This window comes from Macaca fascicularis, chromosome X (genome assembly GCF_037993035.2).
Source record: "Macaca fascicularis isolate 582-1 chromosome X, T2T-MFA8v1.1".
NCBI classification, from domain to species: Eukaryota; Metazoa; Chordata; class Mammalia; order Primates; family Cercopithecidae; genus Macaca; species Macaca fascicularis.
Window position 1 is genome coordinate 45,154,856 of NC_088395.1, and position 23,346 is coordinate 45,178,201.

Genomic DNA, 23,346 nt, shown 5'->3' on the forward strand with positions numbered 1-23,346 from the left:
TAAATGAATAACTTTTCTCTGCAAATGAACTTAATTTTAATTTCTCCTTTAGATCAAACTTTTAAGTGTCTTTCCCTGGTTTATGCCATACTTGTGTGTTCATGTTAGCTGAAGATGGATTTAAACTTTCGTTGCTAAAAATTTCAGTTAGACTTCACATTGGCAGTGACTGCCAATGAGACGTCTTTATCATTTTTAATATTTTAAATAATGGTCAAATTTGCATGTTGGATCACTTGGTAGCAAGATGAAGCATTAAATGGAAGGCAGAAGATTTAGAGGCATAAATTAGAAGGTAATTGCTCCAGTTCAGACAAAAGGAGAGACAAAGATTAGAGGGTAAAATAGACTACACTTGACGATTGATTGGTGGTAGAGTTAAGGGAGAAATCTGTATTGCTGGACTTTGGCTTGGGCCAGACAGTGGAATGTTTGTGCTTGTTGATGAAATTGGGGATAAAGAAGAAATGAGTTGGGTGTAGAGAATGATGGTTATCAACTTGACTAGCTTTAGACATGCAGAACTTGAATTGCTCCTACAAGATTTAAGTTGAAATTTCTATTAAATAGCAACTAGATGGATGTATGGTTCTATTGCTTAGAAAAGGAGTCTGAGATAATACATTTGTAGCCCTCAGCTGGCTGATAGGCAGTCACTGCTAAGGTATTAGCTGTTGAGTTTTCCGAACCATTAGCTATTTTTAAGGTAGAGCAGTGCCCATACAAAGAAATGAATAAAGGAAAACTTTAAGATCAAGGGTACTGATCTCCTTTAATTCAATCAACTATGACAGTTTTTCTAGGTTAATATATCTAGTCTCCTTTAAAATATATAAAATTTACATGTGTAACACATCGCTGTACTCCTCCCCAACTTGTTTATACTTTTTCCTCCAACTTTTACTTTGAAATTTCTTAAACGTACAAAAAAAAGTTGAAATATAGTACAACAAATACCTGTGTAACCTCATTTGGATTCATCAGTTAAGTTTTTGCCACATTTATTCAGCAGTCTCTGTATACGCATACATGCTTGCACGCACTTTTTCATATGAGCTATATGAAAAAGTAATTTGCAGACATCATGACATACCACTTCAAATACTTCATCCTGCGTCTTAAGAATAAGGTTATTCTCCTACATACCTGTAACATGATTTACCATATTTAGGAAACATGAAATTCTGTAGTATGAGTTAATACACAGTCCACATTTAGATTTCCCCAACTATCCAAAAATGTCTTTTTTTTTTTTTAAGTGCTTGCCTCTGCTCACTCTACCACCCTTATCCATATTGAATTAAGGTTCACATTTAATTGAGTATGTAGTCATTGTGTCTTCTTTAGTCTCTTTTAAACCTGTGAAAGTCTTTTTTTAATGACATTTTCTTTTTGAAGACAGCATACCTTTGTGTTGTGCGGAGTTCTACATTCTGGATTTGTTTTCTCATAATTGTATTTGGGGTAAATTTTTGACAAAAACTACTAATGATGTTTACTTTTGTTTAACTCCTGCCTCACTCCAGCATAACTATGTCAGAGATATTTTCCTTAGTGGGTCCTGAGTAAATTAAGTTTTACTAAAAAGGCAATTTGAAAACTTAAAACTAGGGGTGAGGAGATTATTGTTACTTTTTAACCCATCTTTGTCATAGTATATGATTTTTATCCTGTGGTTTTAATTTTACAACTGGTAGATTAAGATTTAAAAGAAACCCTCGCCAGGCTCAGTGGCTCACGCCTGTAATCCCAACACTTTGGGTGGCCAAGTCGGGCAGATCACAAGGTCAAGAGATCGAGACCATCCCGGCTAAAATGGTGAAACCCATCTCTATTAAAACTACAAAAAATTAGCTGGGTGTGGTGGCACACACCTGTAGTCCCAGCTACTTGGAAGGCTGAGGCAGGAGAATCACTTGAACTCGGGAATTGGAGGTTGCAGTGAGCCAAGATTGAGCCACTGCACTCTAGTCTGGGTGATGGAGCGAGACTCTGTCTCAAAAAAAAAAAAAAAACACAAAAACCATCACTCTGCAAATTCACGATTCCCATTTTAAGATATTTGAGATACAATACTTTGGCCTATATTTTATTTTTCTCTTTGTACAATACTAAGACTCTTTACATCATTTTCGTAAGACTCATACATTCCTTGTTTTGCCTTCTGAAGTATTTTTTTTAACAGGACATTTGAAAGGAATCAAGTGTTAGTGCAGGAGATGAGCTCTGCAGACTGTTGGTACTGATGAGATTTCCCTGTAGATAACAGGCTTTCAGAATAAATAGACTTACAGGTGCAGTTCATAAAGCCGACCCCCAACAAATATGCTATAAGTTGTTGTAGTCATGTTGGACCGTTGTCAAGCTAGTGCAATAGTAGTATGTTTGCAATACATTGGAAATGTTGGTTTGTTCACCAGCAACTTTGTGAGTTCCACTTAAATCACCACGATAAGTAGTTTGGTAAATTTTAAAATATGTCAAAAACAGAATGCCAAGGAGTGCATTTTCCTCTGAAAAGTTTAATGTTAGGAAGTCTTAGATTTAGGAGGAGCATATCAAATAGTACGCTGAGGAGTAGAAAGTTAATTTTCAAGATACACATTCACTTGTCTTACCCCCTGTAATCTGCCAGACAATAACACATTCTAAAAATATTAATAACATATAAGCCAATGGTGGAAAATAAGTTCTCTTAAATTTCAACAGTGCCGAGCTCATTGAAAACCACTCCCCACAAACTTAATTTCTTGTCATATTATTTTGTCATTCTTTTGACCATCTTATAAAGCACTGTTTTATATTTTTTCTTTTTCTTTCTTTTTCTGTTTTTTTTAATTAAAAAAATAAAGACAGGGTCACCCTATGTTGCCCAGGCTGGTCTCAGACTCCTGGACTCAAGGGATCCTCCTGCCTCAGCTTCCCAAAGTTCTAGGATTAACAGGCATGAGCCACCATGCCTGGCCAATATTTCAGTTTTTAAATGTGCCATCTTATATGCACAATATTAATGTTTTATGTGCTTTCTCTGTGCCTTTTGTGTATATATGATCACTATGTGTTCATTATTTGCCCATCCTTTTTTATTTTCCTAAGTCTTAGAGTCTACACTATTTAATATCCCAGTAAAATATTACAGGAAGGGCAGCATCGTGTAGTTTTCTGGAATCTAATCTGCCTTCATATCTTAGCTTCTTCATTTACTGGCTGGGGGATTGGGGACAAATTACTAAACCTATTAGTCTTTATTTCCTCTTTGGAAAAATGGGGATAATACTGTCTTTCTAAAATAACTTTTATGACTGTTATGTGAGTCTTAGCATAGGGTAAGCATTCAGCAAATGGTAGTTGTTGTAATTATTACTATTTTATAGAAACCCCAATTACCTTCTTTTTTTTAGTTAATATTCTTGGACCTAGTGTAGTGGTTCTCAAATGTGGACAGTTTTTCCTCCCCCTGCTTTCCTTTCCCAGGGGACATATGCCAATATCATGGCTTGAGTAGGAGAGATGCTACTAGGTTTTTTGAGTAGAGATTAGGAATGCTGCTGTTAAATATCCTGCAGTGCACAGGACAGCTTCCCATAACAAAGAATTACCCAGCTATAAATACCAATAGTGCTGAGATTGAAAAACCCTTATCTAATGGAATCCAGACTAAACACCTTTTGAATAACCTTGTTTCATTTTCTTTTTGGTGTGTTAACTATTATACTTTGAGTTGGCATTCATCATACAATGTTTTCAAATTAAATAACTTTAATTTAGTAATTATATGATTATTTTAATACAGTTTAGGAATTTGACATGTCATGTTCAAATAATTAACATTTGTTGAGCATTAACTGCCAGGCACAAGTCTAAGTATTTTATATAACATATGTAATCCTTATAACAGCACTGTAAGTTAAATATCCCCTTTTTTCAGCTGAGGAAACTGAGGCACAGAAAGAAGTGTGCAGCTGGAATTTGAACCCAGAGAGTCTAGGTATAGAGTCTGCTCTTGCCCACTCTACAGCTCTTTCTATGGTCTCTTAAAGGCTCTAACCCTAAAAACGCAGTGATTTGTGAGGTTGATATTTTACCAGTGTCTATTGAAAAATACACTACAAATCTGAGACACTGGTTTTAATTTTGACACTTATGGAGTAAGAGATTTGTGCTGGTTCTCTTACTTGCTGATCACAGGAATCACCTGGAACTCTTATTAAAATAGGTTTTCAGAGCTCTATGCCAAGAACTTTGGGAACCTTTTTCATGGTGACCTAGTGAATCTTATCAGACAAGTTAGGTCTTTTTTAGAACTAAGAATTTTTTTGCTCCCTTTTCTTTCACATACATTATAGGTTATTACCTTACCTACCTACATAAAATATTTTATCACAAACACAGAATTCCAAAATGTAAAAGCAAACTCATAAGTATTAACTCTCCTTTGATTCCCTTATTTAAATGGATAAATATGGTATTATAGTGTTATACAACTTTTTATTCCACACCCATTTGACCTAATAATGGAACAAGATTTTTCCAACAGTGTGCATAGATAATGGTATAGCCATAAAGACCAGTCCATAGTTAGCATTGATCCTACTGCTGTAGTCCTGGCAGTATTCTGATACTCTGTTGGGTTTGATATATAATGCTTTTTGATAACACTGACCAAACAAAATCTAAAAATTCTAAAACTGCATTCTCATGGTTAATATATATCTGCTTTCATGCTTTTTTTTTCCATCTAGGAGCTTAAAGTTCTTAAGATACGCATTTTATCATTGACTGAGACCTTGATTTTCAGCCATGTGGTTGGTGTAAATAAAACTGTTAGATGCCTTATTGACATTCATATACCCACTGTTGTCCTAGGACAACACAACCCTGGAGTGACAGGTGGCAAGAGAGTTTTCAGAGCTCATATGTTGGCTTGCTTTTCCTACATGGCTCTTTCAGTAAGGCACACTGGGCAGAGCAAGGCACCTCTTGGTGTTCGTTAATTTGTTATCTACTTCTCAGTGGCTGAGACTGTTACCATAAAGCATTTAAAAGTGCAATACCAAGTTAACCCATATTTCATCTATCTCCACATTGATATTTGTTTGTTAACTTACTTTGGAAACTGAGTCACATTGCCATTAGAATGTCAGAGTAACCCCCAGTGTTGTCTTAACTTTGATGTAATATAATATTACAGCTTCATTCCTATTATTTCCTGCCCCAGAAACTTCATGCGAAGATTAAAATCTTGTAAGAACAGTTGTTTGTTCCCTAAAGAAGCCCCCATACTACCTTATTGTGGCATTCTTTCTGTTCAGAATGTGCCTTCCCGCACCTCTTTGTCCTGTTCATAAATAAATTGATTCAGAAATTTCAACTTCTGTATGAAAACGTATGTGATTCTCTACTTCCCCTCACCTGAAGATGATCTCTCTCCTTTTAGTATCCATAGCATACTATGTTTATTTTTTGCCTAATGTCCTCATGTATTGATTTATGAATATACTGTGCATTAATTGCCCATAAGTAAGGCTTTTGATAATTTGTCTACATATTATTTTATTCAGTTCTCTTGTTCTAATATTGCAAGTGTATTTTCATTCTATTCCCTGTGTGAAGTTGTTCTCTAAAATTCTATCGCTCTTTAAGTTTCATCTTTGCAGATCACTTTTTGGTTGGATTAGATTCTAGTATATAACCTCAAATATGCCAAGCTCTCAATCAGCCTCTTCCTTATGGTTTTCTTCCGTTCTGGAACTTCCTTTGTCCCCTGCCTTTTTGTGTAGTCTTTCATCCAAACAGCTAAAAACAGAGATTGGGTCCTGAAGCCAATACTGATCCTTAAACGTCAAAGGATTTCCTGCTTTTCTAGCTGCTGAAATCATTTTTGATCTTGTTTCTAAAGTGCATGTATGCAAAATAGCATTTTCCATCTTCTATGTGTTTACAACTTTTGCAAATGATTTATTCTTTCGTTTTTAGCAAATTGAATTCTTTTTTTTTTTTTTTTTTTTTTTTTTTTTTGAGATGGAGTTTCACTCTTGTTGCCCAGGCTGGAGTGCAATGGTGCGATCTCGTCTCACCACAGCCTCCATCTCCCGGATTCAAGCAATTCTTCTGCCTCAGCCTCCCCAGTAGCTGGGATTACAGGCATATGCCACCATCCCTGGCTAATTTTGTATGTTTAGTAGAGACGGGGATTCTCCATGTTGGTCAGCCTGGTCTCAAACTCCCAACCTCAGGTGATCCACCCGCCTCGGCCTCCCAAAGTGCTGGGATTACAGGCACAAGCCACCACGCCCAGCCCGCAAATTGAATTATTAATTACCATAAGGTAAACTTACAGAAATTTAGCAAAACTAAAATTAAGAGGAAATGAGAATCCTGATTGTTTAGCTTTTATTTTTTAGCTCTTTAATGTACTTAAATGTTGTCTTTGTATAAAATCAGTCTGGGGCTAATCAAAGCAGAACAGGTTATTGTTAAGTCTTAAATATTATATCTGTTTCTTTACTAGGATCCTTTCCCTAAATCACTTTACTTTCTATTTTTCCCTATCCTTAAGTTGAATCATATTCTTTCTTTTTAGGACTTGCTCATTACTGTGGACTCCATAAGAGCCTCTCTCTCTCTAAATTCTCCTTCTGTTCCAACTGCTGCCTTTTGAAAATGGGAAGGAACAAAAATTTTCAGTGTTAAAAAAGTAAAGGCAAGGAGAAATCACAATTTTGTTATTCATCCTCAGATAAGATTAATAGAACTGTCAGTTTTCTAAGTTTTTGGTATCACACAAAATATAAAATATAAATTCTGGAGCAGAATTTATTCCAGAAGCAGACTGACTACTTAAGGCTTAGTATTTACTCTTAGCAGCCTTATCTCAGACCCCTTGTTACTTGCAGGAAATCAATATAATGCCTTTTTTAAGATGAAACTGCCAAACTAACAATACATTGTAAACTACAGTCTAAGTGCCAAAGTAGTCAGTGGCATTGAAGATGAAAATTTATCTGCTGAGTAACAAGTAGCCTGATACTCTATAGAACCAAGGCTGTGTGTTTGGAAAAACTGTGCTTCCTGAGCCCAAGAATCTCATCTTCACAAGAAGCGGAGTGGGTGAGAATAAGATGTGAAAAGAGACCAAAAAGAAGGGTACAGTGTGAGATAGTAAGGGGAAGCTTGAAATTTTCTTTTAAAAACTCATAGCTCAACCACTTAAATAGCTTTATGACATTAGACAAACTTAACTTCTCTGCACTCCCTTTTCCCCATTTGCAAGATAGAGATAACCTTTCTCCACATGGTGGTTAGGAGGCTTACTTGGCATAATGTATATGAAATAGCAAATACATGGCTCCTCTCTGGTTCTTATTTTTTATTTACTTTTATTATATTATTTTTGTTTGGCCATGTGGAAGGACAGTTGAGTTTGAAGTCTTCCAATGGTATCTGCATTTTTCTATAAGAGATCTTATTTTGAAGCCCTACTTGGAAAACTTGTTCAGTAAAATCTGTACCTTTAGAAGTGAATTGCATGGGACATGGGGAGGGAAGAAGAGAGGAGCAGGTGCTGTTCAAGAGCTAGAGACAGAGTCTGAATTATATTCTGTCTTTGCCATGATCTAAATTTTTACTTGCTACCTTCCCTGGTGCCCTATACAGGCACACATGTATACATCGATAGCTGTCCTAACCTTGACACGCAACCACAGGCTAAAGCAGGGGTCTCCAACCCCTGGGCTGCAGACCAGTATCAGTCCATGGCCTGTTAGGAACTGAGCTGCACAGCAGGAGGTGAGCAGCAGGCAAGCTGGCATTACTGCTTGAGCTCCACCTCCTTTCAGATCAGTGGTGTTATTAGATTCTCAAAGGAGCAGGAACACTATTGTGAACTGCACATGCAAGGGATCTGGGTTCCTTGCTCCTTATGAGAAGCTAATGCCTGATGATCTGAGGTGGAACAGTTTCATCCCAAAACCATTCCCCCCGCCCCTCCCCCTAGGTCTGTGGAAAAACTAATCTTCCACGAAACCGATCTCTGGTGCCAAAAAGGTTGGGGACCGCTGGTCTAAAGCAATGTTTAAGTCAAATATGCAAGAATTGTTGAAGCCAAGCTGAGAGTGCAGTCTTTAAATATGATACTTAAGGAATTGGCCTACAACTATGAAATCAATATTGTTTTATACTTATTAAATAAGCTAACAGGTTTTACAGATGTTTTTAGTTATTCCCCGCCTCCCCAACCACTGCTGGGTTAATATACATGGGTTTGGATATATAACAATATTTTAACATAGTAACTTAACTTATAAAATAACAAAGAAATATAAAATAAGGTAAATTAAATATTTTAGTACTTATAATTTGAATTTTAGTTGTATATTGATTAAGCTACTATATGCTAGGCACTGCCCTAGGTGGTGAGTAGGTAAGTAGATAGCAGGAATGCAATAGATAAGACCTTTGCTTTCAAGACAACACTCAGTTGCTAAACCCATTTCCTTCTCTTTAGGATATTTTCATTGTCTCCGAATTTTAGAGCTGAAAAGTGCCTTAGAGATCATCTAGTTCAACCTCTCCGTTCAAATGGAGAACCTGAGCCACTAAGATTCACAGGAGAGTAAGATAATTGAGCAAACAACTCCAAGTAATGACAGAAAACTATAGGAGAATCAGTACAAATTGTGAGAATTTACTATGTTGTTAGCTTCCTGAGTTTAGAAAAGGTATAAGAAAAGTTAAATTGTGTTAATATGAATGGATTCCACTGTTACCTTCAAGATAAAATGAAGACATACTTTTTTCTTTAGTATTTATAGTTAAATGAATATCGTATCCTGTAGTGACTAAATTCATAAATATTTTTTCTGCTTATGGACTTGAGTTTCAAAAGCAGCTGTACAGATGATGCTGTTAATGAGTGTTTAGGTAGTCTTGATTTAAAAAAAATAATGTGCCTTCCTGCCTTATTAGAATCATAGAAGTTCATATCTGGAATTCACACCCCTTATTTCAAGGATGAGGAAATTGACTCCCAGAGAGGTTAACTGACTTGCCCAAATAAGAGCCAAAATTAGCAACTCACATTTAAGCAGGAAGTCAGTTTTTATGTACTAAGACCATTATATTTTGATATCCAGATATCAATTTTCTCAACTTTAAATGTTTTAATATGGTCTTCATCAGGCCTGAGCATTGTCATTTTAAAACCTGAGAGTATTTGATAAATTGAAATAAAAATTATGATGTCATAGACATTAGAATCAAGTCTCTTGGCATTATTTCTAGTTGGTATATCTTTTATGCTAAAAATATTCAATATTCAGTTGCTGGTCACAAATAATTTCTCCCCCACAATAGGTATTGTCTTCTAAGGACTCTGAAGCAATGTCAGACATTGAGGGAAGCTCTTATTGCTGCAGGAAAAGAGATTATATGGCATGGGCGGACAAAAGAAGAACCAGCTCATTACTGTAGCATTTGTGAAGTAAGTAATTGTTCTTATCCACAGTTGTTTTATAAAGCCTCTTCCCTCTCCACTTTTGATTTCTCTTTATTTTTAAAAAACTTTTTTATACTTTTGTGTAATCCAGTTTATAGTAATTAATATTGTATTCAATTTTGTTACTTAGCCATTATATTAAAATTCAGTGTGATAATAACAATATTTCACTGCAAATTAACCTTAAAAGTATCTACTACATAGTCATTTTTGTGGTAGATCTTCAACAAATGATAATCAGCAAATTTAGTCTGAGATTTTAAACTGGGAACAATCTAGATGTACACAAATGCCAATAAACTGAATGTTTGGTATAACTCTAGGCAGATCGATTATCAGTCCTCTCTGGTGCAATTCACAATATATTTGTCAATATTGTGTGGCCAAGGCTTGCAAGAGGTGTAGGAACAAAGATGTGGCGCCTGCTATGAAGGAGCTTAAATTCTACTTGGAGCAGAGAGATTATAAACAACTAATTGTAATGTACATGAGACTATGATGAATGTGAAGTTGGACTTAATGATAACACTGAGGGGGAAAATGACCTGATTTTTTTCTTCTAGTATTGGCATAAGAATTCACAAAAGTATTAGCATTTGAGTCCGTCCTTGAAAAAAGAGTATGATATCAGTAGGCTAAAAAAGTGATGAGAATCGGAAGTAGACTGTCATGGGCTATAGGAACAAGAAGAGAACGGGGAAATGGAAAGGTTTTAGAAAAGGTTGAATGTGTTCCAATTTGGCTGGAACACAGACTGTGCAAATTCCACTCGTAAGTCTAGGTGGCATGTAATTTGTAGCACATCTTGAATGGTTTTAAGGAATTTGATAATCCAAGGTCACTGAAGCCATTAAAAGGTTTTGAGCAAGCAGCTAAGGGTGAGATATGTGTTTCAGGGAGAAAAGTGGTTGGAAAGGACAGTGATATATAAGCTATTGCAGTGGTCTTAAGAGTTGTTATTTTAAGGCCTAGACTAGAACCTGGCAATGGGAATATTAAAGAAGGGAAAGAATTAAAAAATATTTAGAGGGTAAAATCAGTGAGACACCTCATTAAATGGCAGAAGTAGAAGGACAAGTTGAATGCTCACCAATTTTCTAGCTCAGGTCACTAGGTTTGTATTGCTGCCTGTTGACAGTAATGGATAACATGGTGAACTCTAGGATTGTCGTTTACTGTTAAAAGAAGACATGAGATCGTAAGAGTTTTCTGTCATTGAAGAAATTTAAGGATAAGCCAAAGACAGGTTGTTGATGGTTCATTTCAAACCTTGAAATTCTGTAATTCTAACATCAACCTGTATTTGAAATGATTGAATCCATTGATTTTTTTTTTTTAATGTTGTATGACCTGACCAAAGTAAGTCATTAGGAGATCAGATAGATTCCAGTTAGATGCGATGTTCCTTATCCTACCTGAACCCTAGCAACTCATCAATCTTTCTGTATAAGACAGAGGTATTATTTCTAAAATCATGCTGTACTCATGAATACATAAAAATGATCACTTACATCTGATTGTATGCTAATGTTTTAGATTTAAAAATAGGTTGACCTTTATCAAACTTTTGAACTGGGTTCAATGACATGAGTATGTCATTCCCTTTGATTATTCCCCTAACTATGCATTACTACCCATGTCTTTGGATTTGGTGCAAAATAAACCTGGTCTGTTAAAGAGTCTCAAACACAGCCATGTTTTTCTTACCACCTACTCTTAACCAGAGATCACTGTCCACAATTTCATTCAAGTAGAATTCCATGATTATACTAAAGCAGTACAGTGAATACCACCATCTCTATTGAATACGTTTTTCTCTTGTATAAAACAGGTGGAGGTTTTTGATTTGCTTTTTGTCACTAATGAGAGTAATTCACGAAAGACCTACATAGTACATTGCCAAGATTGTGCACGAAAAACAAGCGGAAACCTGGAAAACTTTGTGGTGCTAGAACAGTACAAAATGGAGGACCTGATGCAAGTCTATGACCAATTTACATTAGTAAGTCAAATCAACATGTGAGTACATAGTTAGCTGGGTTATGAAGCAGCAGTGTTTGTTCTGCCACCTGATAAGTAGGAGGTAATGAAATATTTTAAATTTCCCTTTGGCTCATTACATATTGCATGAGGGTGTATTCATATCATTCCCCCCTCCATTTCCAAGTATTTATTCCTATAAAATTGGCATATATCATTTTCAGTTTTCTTCCTGGGTAAGACCAGCCTAAATAATTTTACAACAATTACATTTAAAAATCTTCACGTGCTTTAGATGGAACACTATCATATCCTTTATGTCATTTTATCTCAGTTGATAAGTTGATAAAATGTTTGTGTACGTAGGTTATTAGAGCCCACAAAATGAATCAGTAAATGTGCTTTTAAATATACTTCTGCTTTTAGAGCTAATTGTATTTGTTTAAAATTTTGTCCTTGCCAGAAGTATTAACCTCATGGGAATATTTAATGGAGCTTAACTTCCTGGTATGTTATATAACCTTATGAAATTCAAGTATACTTATAAATTGCACACAGTTTTTAATTTCAGACAGCAGATGCTTGGGGGAAGCATTTTACTTTAGCAGATCAATAGCTTTATGAATAGAAACAGAGATAATTTATGAATTGTTGATTTTCTCCAGTACTTGTCTCCCACACATATGTGATCAGAAACTAACTTTTTGAAATTTAGTTTCTGATATTTTCACTTGAATAGTCTTCAAGATTGCTTGAAGAAGAAAATTATCTGGACTATGTTGAAGAAAATATATTACCTAGCTGAGATAGATTCTGAAGACAGTCACTAGTGAAATTGTAACTTGTTAAATTATTTTTCAAGAAGCCCCCCTTTTTTTAAGCAATCTTAAGAAACGGTAAACTTAATAACATTCCAAGAGTTTTTGACTAATTGGTGAAGAAATATAGAAAATTGCAAGTACGCTGAGTAGGATAATGGTCTTAGACTCTTAGGAAAATTGGCTGAATGGGAGATAGTAAGGTAGGTTGTACTTTTATGTTGTGTAGCAGGCTGGTGAACTTTTTGAGAGTTATTTCCCCTGACTTCATAAGCAGACTATATGTTTGTAGCCATGAGCTATTAACAATTTGTATATCAAAATAACCTACCTTACTTTTATTTTCAGGCTCCTCCATTACCATCCGCCTCATCTTGATATTGTTCCATGGACATTAAATGAGACCTTTTCTGCTATTCAGGAAATAACCCACTTCTGCACCACTGGTTTTTGTAGCTATCTCGTAAGGCTGCTGGCTGAAAACTGTGTCTATGCAACCTTCCAAGTGCGGAGTGTCAACCAGCTGGACGGGAGAGAGTACTGTTCCTACTCCAGGACTCTCACAAAGCTCATCAGCTGTACTTCACAAAAAAATAATAATTTCCATGTTTTGTATATATCTGACAAAACTGGCAACATCTTACAGACTACTGACTTGAAGACAACCTCTTTTATATTTCTCTATTTCTGGGCTGATGAATTTGTTTTCATCTGTCTTTTCCCCCTTCAGAATTTTCCTTGGAAAAAAAATACTAGCCTAGCTGGTCATTTCTTTGTAAGGTAGTTAGCAATTTTAAGTCTTTCTTTGGTCAACTTTTTTTTAATGTGAAAAGTTAGGTAAGACACTTTTTTACTGCTTTTATGTTTTTCTGTCTTGTTTTGAGACCATAATGGTTACACTTTTGGTTCCTAAATAAAACATTAAAAAAATTAACAGCCAAGTCACAAAGGTAATGGATTGCACATAGACTAAGGAATAAACTTCAGATTTGTGATTTTTGTTTCTAATCTTGATGTAAATTTACACTATTTATAAATACATATTTATTGCTTGAAAATATTTGTGAATGGAATGCTGTTATTTTTTCCAGATTTACCTGCCATTGAAATTTTAAGGAGTTCTGTAATTTCAAACACTACTCCTATTACATTTTCTATGTGTAAATAAAACTGCTTAGCATTGTACAGAAACTTTTATTAAAATTGTTTAATGTTTAAAGAGTTTTCTATTGTTTGAGTTTTAAAAAGACTTTATGTACAGTGCCCAGTTTTTGTTCATTTTTGAAATCTGATTATATATATTTTATATATACTTATGTATGTATATATAATATATATAGAAATCTGGATATATATGTATAAATATTTAGAACTTAAATTTTTCTCGTTTTAAGTTTCACATCTATGGTAGATTTTTGAGGTGTCTACTGTAAAGTATTGCTTACAAAAAGTATGATTATTTTTAAAGAAATATATATGGTATGTATCCTCAAGACCTAAAATGTCAGACTGGTTTATTGTTAAGTTGCAATTACTGCAATGACAGACCAATAAACAATTGCTGCCAAAATGTAGTATAATAGTAGAAAACAAATAGTGATTGAACTTAAGATTTTAAAAGGAATGTTATATGGGCTTGACAAATCCTGTACATGACTTAGTAACATTTTATATGGAAAAGGGGATTCAGGATGAAGGGCTCTATTTTAGAATGAAAATAAATTAAGAGACTTATTTTTTAATGTTAGGCAATTTTGAAATCTCATGCTTTTTTGCTTGCATGACATGATTTGGGGGAGGAGTGCTGCAAATTCCCCATCACTAGTAAAATATAGCAATCTATATTAGCGTTCACAAGTCACTGCTAATTAATGATAGTATTTCATTTTGTAATAACAGCACCTTGCATTTGTACCTCCATTTTCTGAAGCATTTGACACATACTCTCATTTAATCATATTGTTCTTTGTATGAATTTTCCAGGAAGCATTAGTGAAGAAGCATAGAGAATAGAGAATGCTGTAAATCAAGATTATATAGATATGGCTAAAGAGAGCTTATTCTATTTCTAGTGAAATGCCCTGCTGATTGCATTAATCACATACTCTTTCAGATTTAGAGTATGTTGTCCTCTTAGAAACAGTTTGAAGGTTGAAAGCATGGAGATACTTTTTTCGACTAGTTAATAATTTGGTAAATATTGGCTATCTACTAGAAGTAATCATCTCTTAATTATAATTTCAGAAGGAAAGAATTCCAAATCTATTTTAATTATGGAGCAAGAATGCTTGTCTAAATGCTATTCAGGACATTTAATCACTAATATTTTTAAGTGGTTTTCTTGTAAAATCTCCTATCCAAAGGTTATTGAGAATAACTCAAGACGAACATTTTTGCAAACGAAAATTGCAAGCCAACCATCAAGAAGCAAAGATTATAAGAATGCTGAACCACTACCTAAATGTTTCTTAACCTGTTCTAGTTTATCTTACTGACACTGTCTTATTTTCTATGATTTTAAGATAGTTTATTGCCAAGATTAATTTATCTGACATTTAAGAGAATAAGTTATCTGACATTTAGATAAATTATCTGACATTTAAGAGAAATTTAGTATAATTCATATTTGGATTCTATGTCAAGAATAATACTTATTCAGGAACCTAGTCTTGGGTAGAGGATTGGGAGTAAAAATCAAACACATCAACATTACTCTGAAATACAATTAGATAATTGAAATCACAAACTGCTTTTTTATCTTCAATTGAACATCCTTTATAATTGCATTTTTAAGATTTTAGAAGACAGAATAATCTTTTTTTCTTTTTACTATTTGTATAGGCAAGTCCCATTAAGGCACACTCTAGGTGCCTTAATAATGAAACAAGTTTACATCCTAATACACACGTTTTTAGAGAAAAAAGCTAATCACACAGTGCATAGAAAAAGTAGATGTGATCCAGAAAGTGGGAGCTAAATCATACTTTTCCCATTGCCACCAGTTAAATAGGAACGCAAGAACTTAACAATCAGTATAGCAATTGAACTTAATAGGTTAAATCAGTTTAAAACATTTGGCTTTTGTATTTTGTCTTTTTTGGGGGGAGGGGGAAGGGGAGGGTTGGGCAGGGTCTCACCCAGGCTGGAGTGCACTGGCACAAACACAACTCACTGCAGCCTCAACCTCCTGGGCTCAAGCCATTCTCCCACCTCAGCCGCCCGAGTAGCTGGGACCACAGATACATGCCACCGCGCCTGGCTAATTTTTGTATTTTTTGTAGTGATTTTCGTTATGTTACCCAATCTGGTCTTGAACTCCTGAGCTCAAGTCTTCCTCTCGGCCTCCCAAAGTGCTGGGATTGCAGAGGCTTTTGTATTTTGAAATAAGGTCTAAGTAACTTTCCCAAAGTAGTAAATTGACAGGTTCTTCAAAATGCTAGTAATTGGTCAATTGAAATTTGAGATCACATAATATTAACAAGTTTAGCTCAAATGAAGTGTCTGCTTCTCAAAGAGAACCTGGTTATGAAATTCTTGTTATCGTTGTATGGATTTATATATATATATATATATATATATATATATATATATATATATATATATATATATATGGAGTCTCACTCTGTCACCAGGCTGGTGTGCAGTGGTGCAGTCTCGGCTCACTGCAACCTCCACCTCCCAGGTTCAAGTAATTTTCCTGCCCCAGCCTCCTGAGTAGCTGGGGCTACAGGCGCATGCCACCATGCCCAGCTAATTTTTGTATGTTTAGTAGAGATGGGGTTTCACCATGTTGGCCAGGATGGTCTCAATCTCTTGACCTCCTGATCTGCCTGCCTTGGCCTCCCAAAGTGCTGGGATTACAGGTGTGAACCACCATGCCTGGCCGTATGGATTTTTATTTAGCCAATATTCATTTAGCATTCCCTGAAAACCAAATATGAATAAGATATTATCCCTGCCTTCTCTCCATATACACATCTAAGATGGAAGATTTAAGTATGTTATGCAGAACCTGGAAGAGGTAAAAGATGGGTAGTATTGGGGTTTGCTTTGCAGCAGGGGTTACATCATCACACCTTACAGAGCAAGATCTGGGAACTTCTAGTAGTTTGACCTAAAGGGTGGTGTGTTAAAAGACAACTGGAAAGGTAGGAAGGACCCAAAGTTGGAAAGTTTCCTTGGCTGAGTGATGTTTAGACTTTACCCTGTAGTTAATATGGAACCAGCCACTGGATTTAAGCAAAAGAAGACCAATGAATTTGCAGTAGTCTTCCTACCTGTTTCAACAGATTCTATCGACCTACATTGCTGCCAGGATAGTTCTAAAGCATAGAAATTCATGGGAACAGATGATTTGCGCTTGAACTTAGGATATGGTGAAGATTAAGGGCACAAATTTGAAAGAAGTCCACAAACTCATTAGATGTCTTCCACATGGATGAGGGTGCTTCTAACTGGAATAGGAAATAGAGAAGTGGAGTTCTGGAGGCAGAAGATAATGAACTGCCTGTAGGACATCTAATTTGCTTAGATATTAGCAGTTGGATATGCTAGTCTGGAATTGGGATTGGCCTGGACCAGAAGTATGTATCTGGCTGTTCGTTGAGGTGCTGCTTAAAGCCCGTAAGATCATATAGGATCAAGTGAGGAGAAAAGTGGACCAAATACTTGCTAATAAACAGCACATAAAGGGCAGACAGACTGCAAAGAAGGAAGCTTAAACGAGCCACGGTGGTGGTAGACAAGCTAGATCTTTTGAAAAAACCACAGCATGCTGCAATGAGGACTAAAGGGATTCCATTGAATTTCCAACAGTTGGTAACATTTGCCAGAGATCCTTCAGTGGAGCAACAACCTGGTTGTCATGGATGGGAAAAGGTACTGAATTTGAGAGTGACAGGTCAGTTTGGTCTTCTCAGGAGCCCCAGATACGAAATTATGTTGGTCTTTGGTAATCTCACCCATTTTAGACATTGTGTAGCATTATCCTAAAATGCTTTACAGAGTAATAGCTTTGTAAATATTACCTTGAAGCAACCCGTGTGATGTTTTACTTGAACAGGGAAATGAAAATGAGAGTGGCATTTTTCAGTGTCGCCTAAAGATACCTACCATTTACTGAGAATCTGTGCAAAGCACAGTGCTAAGTATTTTGTTACATTCTATTTAATCCTTACAATGACTTAAGTACTGTTTTATTCCCATCATTACAGATTAAGTAAATTGAGGCGAAGAGAGATTGTGTAAGTTGCTGAAGGTTTCATGGTTATTAAGTGGTAAAGCCAGGATTCTAACTCTAGCAATCCAACTCCAGAGCAACTACTATTCTACCTCTGTAGAGAAATAGGAATTTCTGAGTGCTTACTCCACAGTGATGTTTGGAAGAAACTTTTCATTTTGAGTCTTTCTTTAACAAGATTAAGATATCTTTAAACTTGTATAATTAAGATGACCATATCTTTTAGAGTCCAAACCAGGACCCCTTTGAGATTGAAAGGAGGCATTATTAATAGTTGGCCTGGGCAACAGCTATAAAACAGGGCTCTCCTGGGCACATCATATGTGTAGCATAGTGTTTACGTTGTCTTCAGAAGCAGCATTTTGGGAGTCACATTTACCTCCTCCCAACATCATTATCCTAGATTTTTGCACTCTTTGAATGGAAAGGACACATGAGTTTACGTGCATTAGGACCCACAATAGTGGTTGAAACAGGTGGTGAATTATCAGGGTAAAGTTGTATACAATGAATTAGAAAATGGAAATGATAGAGGAAGAGAAAATTTCTGTTTTTAAGTCTTAATGATGTTTGTTGAGCTTTTCCCACCCTAAAGTAATGGCAGGTGAAAAAAAAGTAAGAAAAAAGTGAGCAAGAGTAGGATATTCTCAGTGTAAAGATTATGCATTTTTCTAAACTCTTGGTCCAATGGCAATTTACCAGTCTAAGATGGGAATCTGATTTACATATGCAAAGTAAGATTTTTAAATGTGTCAATTTGAAAAAAAAAAAATGTACTCACTATTTTCTCAGGATTTTAAAACCATTCAGTGCCATGTACTTTACTTCCAAGTGATTAAACATGTTTTAATATGAACCAACAGAGATTTCTAATGAACATAAAGACTATACTCATGGCTTTAAATTATAACTGTGTGTGAGAGAAAGATGACTTCAAATAGATTCAAGGTATGATTAACACAAAGCAATACTCTGAACCACACCCTCTTTCAAAAATGCACAGATACAACATCAACTAAAGAGAACGGAGAAAAGAGGAGAAAGTGAATACGCTGATTTTGGAGGCTTGTATAGTTTATTGCAGTTAAGCATTAACTTCAGCTCACTACTTTGTGGTAGAATAATACATTTGGCAGAGTGAAACTAGATAAGAATGTTATCTTTAGAAAACAGATACAAGTGATTTAAATGCCATTATCCTATGAAATGTGGTTGTTGGATGCAACTTTTGAGATGACTGCACATAGAGAGGAATCTGTTTAATAAATGGGAATCAGCACCCAGATCTATGATCAGCAAGATTTTCTGGCCTAAGGTACATAAAACATTTGGGTGGGGGAGGGCAAGTTCAAAACTATATGAGATACTGATGCATCAAACGTTTCAGGAAAAAAAGAAAAACTACCAAAGATTTGAAAATACAACTGCTGTGTACAGAATCTGTATAGTTTAAAAATATTGGTCAACCTGCAAGTTATATAGCATTCTAGATCAGATGGAGTTTGTAGTCCATGCATTAGAATTTCTCTAAAACGGTCTCCATCTCCTTCAGAAAAGATCAGTCTGCTGAAAGTCTCATGAATAAGAGCCCATCGAAGAGCTGTGTGTCACAGTAGGTAATCTAGCTAACTTGGAAAGGCCACAAGATGCTAACATTCTGAAACTTGCCTTTTAGGCTTGCTTCCACTCTGGCTCCCTTCTTCTCACTACTTTCATCTTACCTTTTTATCATCCCCTGCTTCCCTCCCCATTCAACTCTCCAGTTATTCCTATTAAATAATCATGACAGAATATTTAAATTTTTATTTGAGCCTTTTATCTTAACTTTTATAAACTTTGTATTGAAATATGACATGCATAAAGTGCACAAATCGTAAGAGTACAACTTTAGTGATTGCAAAGCCAACACCCATGTAACCAGCCATATAAAGAAATAGAACATTACCAGTGTCCCACGGGCCCCCTTATTCATCCTTCCTATTACTATGCCTTCTACAAAGGTAATGTCAGCCTGGCCTCTAACACCATAAATTATTTTCACTGTTTTTGAACTTTGCATATGATACATATTCATTTGTTTCTGGCTTCTTTTATATTTGCTTTCTCTTCACATTTTATAGATAAACACATTTTTATTATTATTTTCACTGAACAATTTAAAAGTTGGTTGCAGACTTCATGTTGCTTGCCCCTAAATATTCAACATGCATTTTGTAAAAACGCAGAAGCTAAAAATGTAATTACATATATAAGAGTAATTCCAGTGTCAAATATTCAGTTCAAATGAAAAATCTCAATTGTCCCCAAAAATGTCTTTCTGTTTTCCTTTTTTGTTTATTTAGAGCTAAGATTCAATCAAGATAGATGCATTGTATTTTGTTTTTATTTCTGTTTAGTCTCTTTTAATCAACTTACCCTTTTTTTTGTTTTTAAGACATTGACTTAAAAGTCCAGGACGTTGTCTTTTAGAGACTATTCTGCATTCTGTATTTGTCTTATTGTTTCCTCATGGTATCATTTAACTTAGGTGAAGTTTCATATAGATGATGCTGTATACCTGATATTTGTGTCTCATCAGGAGGCACATTATGTCAGATTGTCTTATTCTTTGTGATGCTGTTTGATCATTTGGTTAAGGTACTGACTGCCAGATATTTCCACCATAGAAGTACATTTTCCATTTTCTGAATAGGTAATTATGAGGGTGATACTTTGGCACCATGCAAATATCCTGTCCTCAACAAGATTTCACTTAGTATTTTAACCCATTGATCATTTTTGGCTGAATTGGGGATTGAAAATGCTTATTTTCTAATTACATTGTTCTAGCTATGTTAGCTAGTACTCTTCTCTAAAGAAAAGTATTATTATTATTATTATTTTTGACAGAGTCTCGCTCTGTCGCCCAGGCTGGAGTGCAGTGGCGTGATGATCTCGGCTCACTGCAAGCTCCGCCTCCCGGGTTCACGCCATTCTCCTGCCTCAGCCTCCTGAGTAGCTGGGACTACAGGCGCCCGCTACCACGCCTGGCTAATTTTTTGTATTTTTAGTAGAGCCGGGGTTTCACCACGTTAGCCAGAATGGTCTTGATCTCCTGACCTCGTGATCCGCCCACCTCGGCCTCCCAAAGTGCTGGGATTACAGGCGTGAGCCACCACACCCGGCTGGTTTTTAAAAGTTTTACCATCAATTACAGTCATTACACTTTTTTTTATGCTCAAATTGTCTCAAGCTGGTTTCTGTGTCAATTCTGATACACCCCTCATAAGTCTATCAGCTGGTTTTGCTGGAAAGCAAAACAAGATGTCCCAGGCTTTCTCACCTTCTATTTTCCATGCCTCAGCCCTGGGATCATTTTTCAAAGAATCTTGATTTGGTTTCTTTTTTCTTTTTTTTTTTTTTCAGTGTAAAAAGGTATTTAGAAACCAAAGTCTGGGTGCTAAGTATGTGTATTGCTACCATGGTATCGTGGTTTTTTGTTTGTTTGTTTGTTTGTTTTTCTAGACAGCTTTTATTTTCAAAAATTGAGGCTGGGCACAGTGGCTCACACCTGTAATCCTAGCACTTTGGGAAGCCTAGGCAGATGGATCGCTTGAGCCCAGGAGTTCAAGACCAGCCTCAGAAACATGGTGAGACCTCATCTTTACAAAAAAATTTTAAAAATAGGAAATTAGCTGGGCGTAGTGGTATGTGCCTGTAGTCCCAGCTACTCAGGAGGCTGAGGCGGAGGATTGTTTGAGCCCAGGAGGCAGAGGTTGCAGTGAGCTGAGATGGTATCACTGCACTCCAGCCTGGGTGACAGAGTGAGACCCTATCTCAAAAAAATAAAAAATAAAATGAATCGAGTTTATATTGGTATTTTAAATTCACATTTAATATTACAGGATTTTTGTTTTGTATTTTTCCCTCTTATGTGCAAAGTTATTCTGTAATATAAATTTTGAAATTACAATGCCTAATATTATTCCCAACCATAAACCTACTGATATTTGATATTTCTCTGCAATTGTTTGGTTGTTAGAATATATACCACTAAGGATGAAACACTGTATTCAAAAGTTACTTATAATTTTCTTTTGTCTATGTGATTATGTTACCAATTTGATATACAATTAGGTTTAAAATTTTTTTCTACCTTATGTTTTGCTTTTTTCTTTTGTTTTTATTTTCAAAATATATAACATTTGCATGGTTCAAAATGCAAAACTGTATTAAAAGTACTTTTAGAGAAGATTTGCCCTTTCACCTTCAAATTGCCTCCACCTCCCATCTGTAGGTAACCATTTCCAACTCATTAGGAAAATTCCTTTCCATTTTCTTTTCCAAAAGTAAATTTGTACATATAGTCTCATTTCTCCTTTTTTTTAACATAAGACGTAGCATACTGTATATGTTGATACCTTGATTTTTTTCATTGCAATCTTTTGCTATTTCAAATAATGTTGCAGTGACCTTATACCTACATTGTTTTGTATTTGTGGAGGTATATCTTCCAGGTACAGTCTTAGAAGTTTGATTGGCAGGCCAGAAGGTAAGTGCAGATACAGTTTAGCTCAATACTGCCCTTTGTAGATGTATGATGTTGCACTCACTCCAGCAATGTGTGAACATGACTATTTTTCCCACAGCCTTGACAGCAGACTGTATTATGAAACATTTGGATTTTTGCAAATGTGATAGGTGAAAATGGAATCTTAGGATAGTTTTAATTTGCATTTCTCTTATTACTAAGGTTGAACATCTTTCAATATATTTAAAGATCTGTTTTTAAAACTTCATCTTTTTTTGATGAGGTATGGTTACATACAGTAAGCTGAACAGATCTTAAGTGTACAGTTTGATGAGTTTTGACAAATGAATACACTTGTGTAATCTATATCCCAATAAAAAACAATGCATTGCCATCACCCTAGTTCCCTTGTGTCTTTTTTTATTCTATCTCCTTCCTCCCCTGCCCCTGGAGGAAATCGCTTTTTGATTTCTATACCTATGGATTAATTTTGCTATTCTTAAAGCATTAAAATGGCAGCATGGGAAATGTACTTTTTTGTGTTTCACTTCTTTCACCAAGCATAATGTTTTTGAAATTCATCATCTATGATGATGTGTGCCTATTGAGTTAACCTTTTCTTGCACATGCCGCCTGCCACAATTTGAATATATCTTTTCATCTTCATTTATTTCATAATACTTTGTAATTTCTTCTTTGATTTCTTTTTTTACACATAAATTTTTAAAAAGTGTGTTATTTAGCTTGCAAATATTTAAGGACTTTCAATATATTTTTCTTACTGGTTTCTAATTTAATTCCATTGTAGTCAGAGAATATATTTTGTGTGTCTTGAATCCTGTCTTTGATTTCACTACTCTACTTCCACAATATCTAATTTGCTCTTAATCCCATCCAGTATAATTTTTATATCTCAAGGACCATAAGTTTTATCTCTGTATGTTTGATTTGAATCATTTTAATATCTTGCATGCCTCCTCCTTTCCTCTCCTTTCTTGAACATATGCAATAAAAGTTAATATCACTTTCAAAGTCCTTGTATACTCATTCTATCATTAGAATCATTTCTAGGCTTTTTTGAATGATTTTTCTTCTCATTATACGTCAGATTTTCTTGTTTCTTTACATGCCTGATAACTTAATGGCAAACAGTGCAAATTTAATCTTGTTGGGTTCTGGATATTGTTTGATTTCCATAAATATCCTTGGGCATGCTTGTAGGATGCTATTCAGTTTCTTGAAAACAGTTTGAACATTTCAGGTCTTGCTTTTAAGCTTTGTGAGGTGAGACCAGAGCAGTATT

General features: G+C 35.4%; 1 protein-coding gene across 31 annotated transcripts in view; it reads left to right on the forward strand.

The window, feature by feature from the left end:
• The window catches only part of KDM6A (lysine demethylase 6A), a 236,173-nt gene extending 222,660 nt beyond the window's left edge, over positions 1-13,513 (forward strand). For 18 of the 31 annotated variants that reach the window (XM_045383349.2, XM_045383350.2, XM_045383352.2 and 15 more), the window contains 4 exons: positions 8,507-8,614; positions 9,355-9,481; positions 11,328-11,498; positions 12,643-13,513. In XM_045383349.2, coding sequence (XP_045239284.1) covers positions 8,507-8,614; positions 9,355-9,481; positions 11,328-11,498; positions 12,643-12,672 — 436 coding nt within the window. In that variant the 3' untranslated portion in view covers positions 12,673-13,513. The remainder of the gene's footprint in view (positions 1-8,506; positions 8,615-9,354; positions 9,482-11,327; positions 11,499-12,642) is intronic. The other 13 variants (XR_012429950.1, XR_012429952.1, XR_012429951.1 and 10 more) reach the window with 1 other exon arrangement.
• The last annotated feature ends 9,833 nt before the right edge of the window (positions 13,514-23,346 follow it).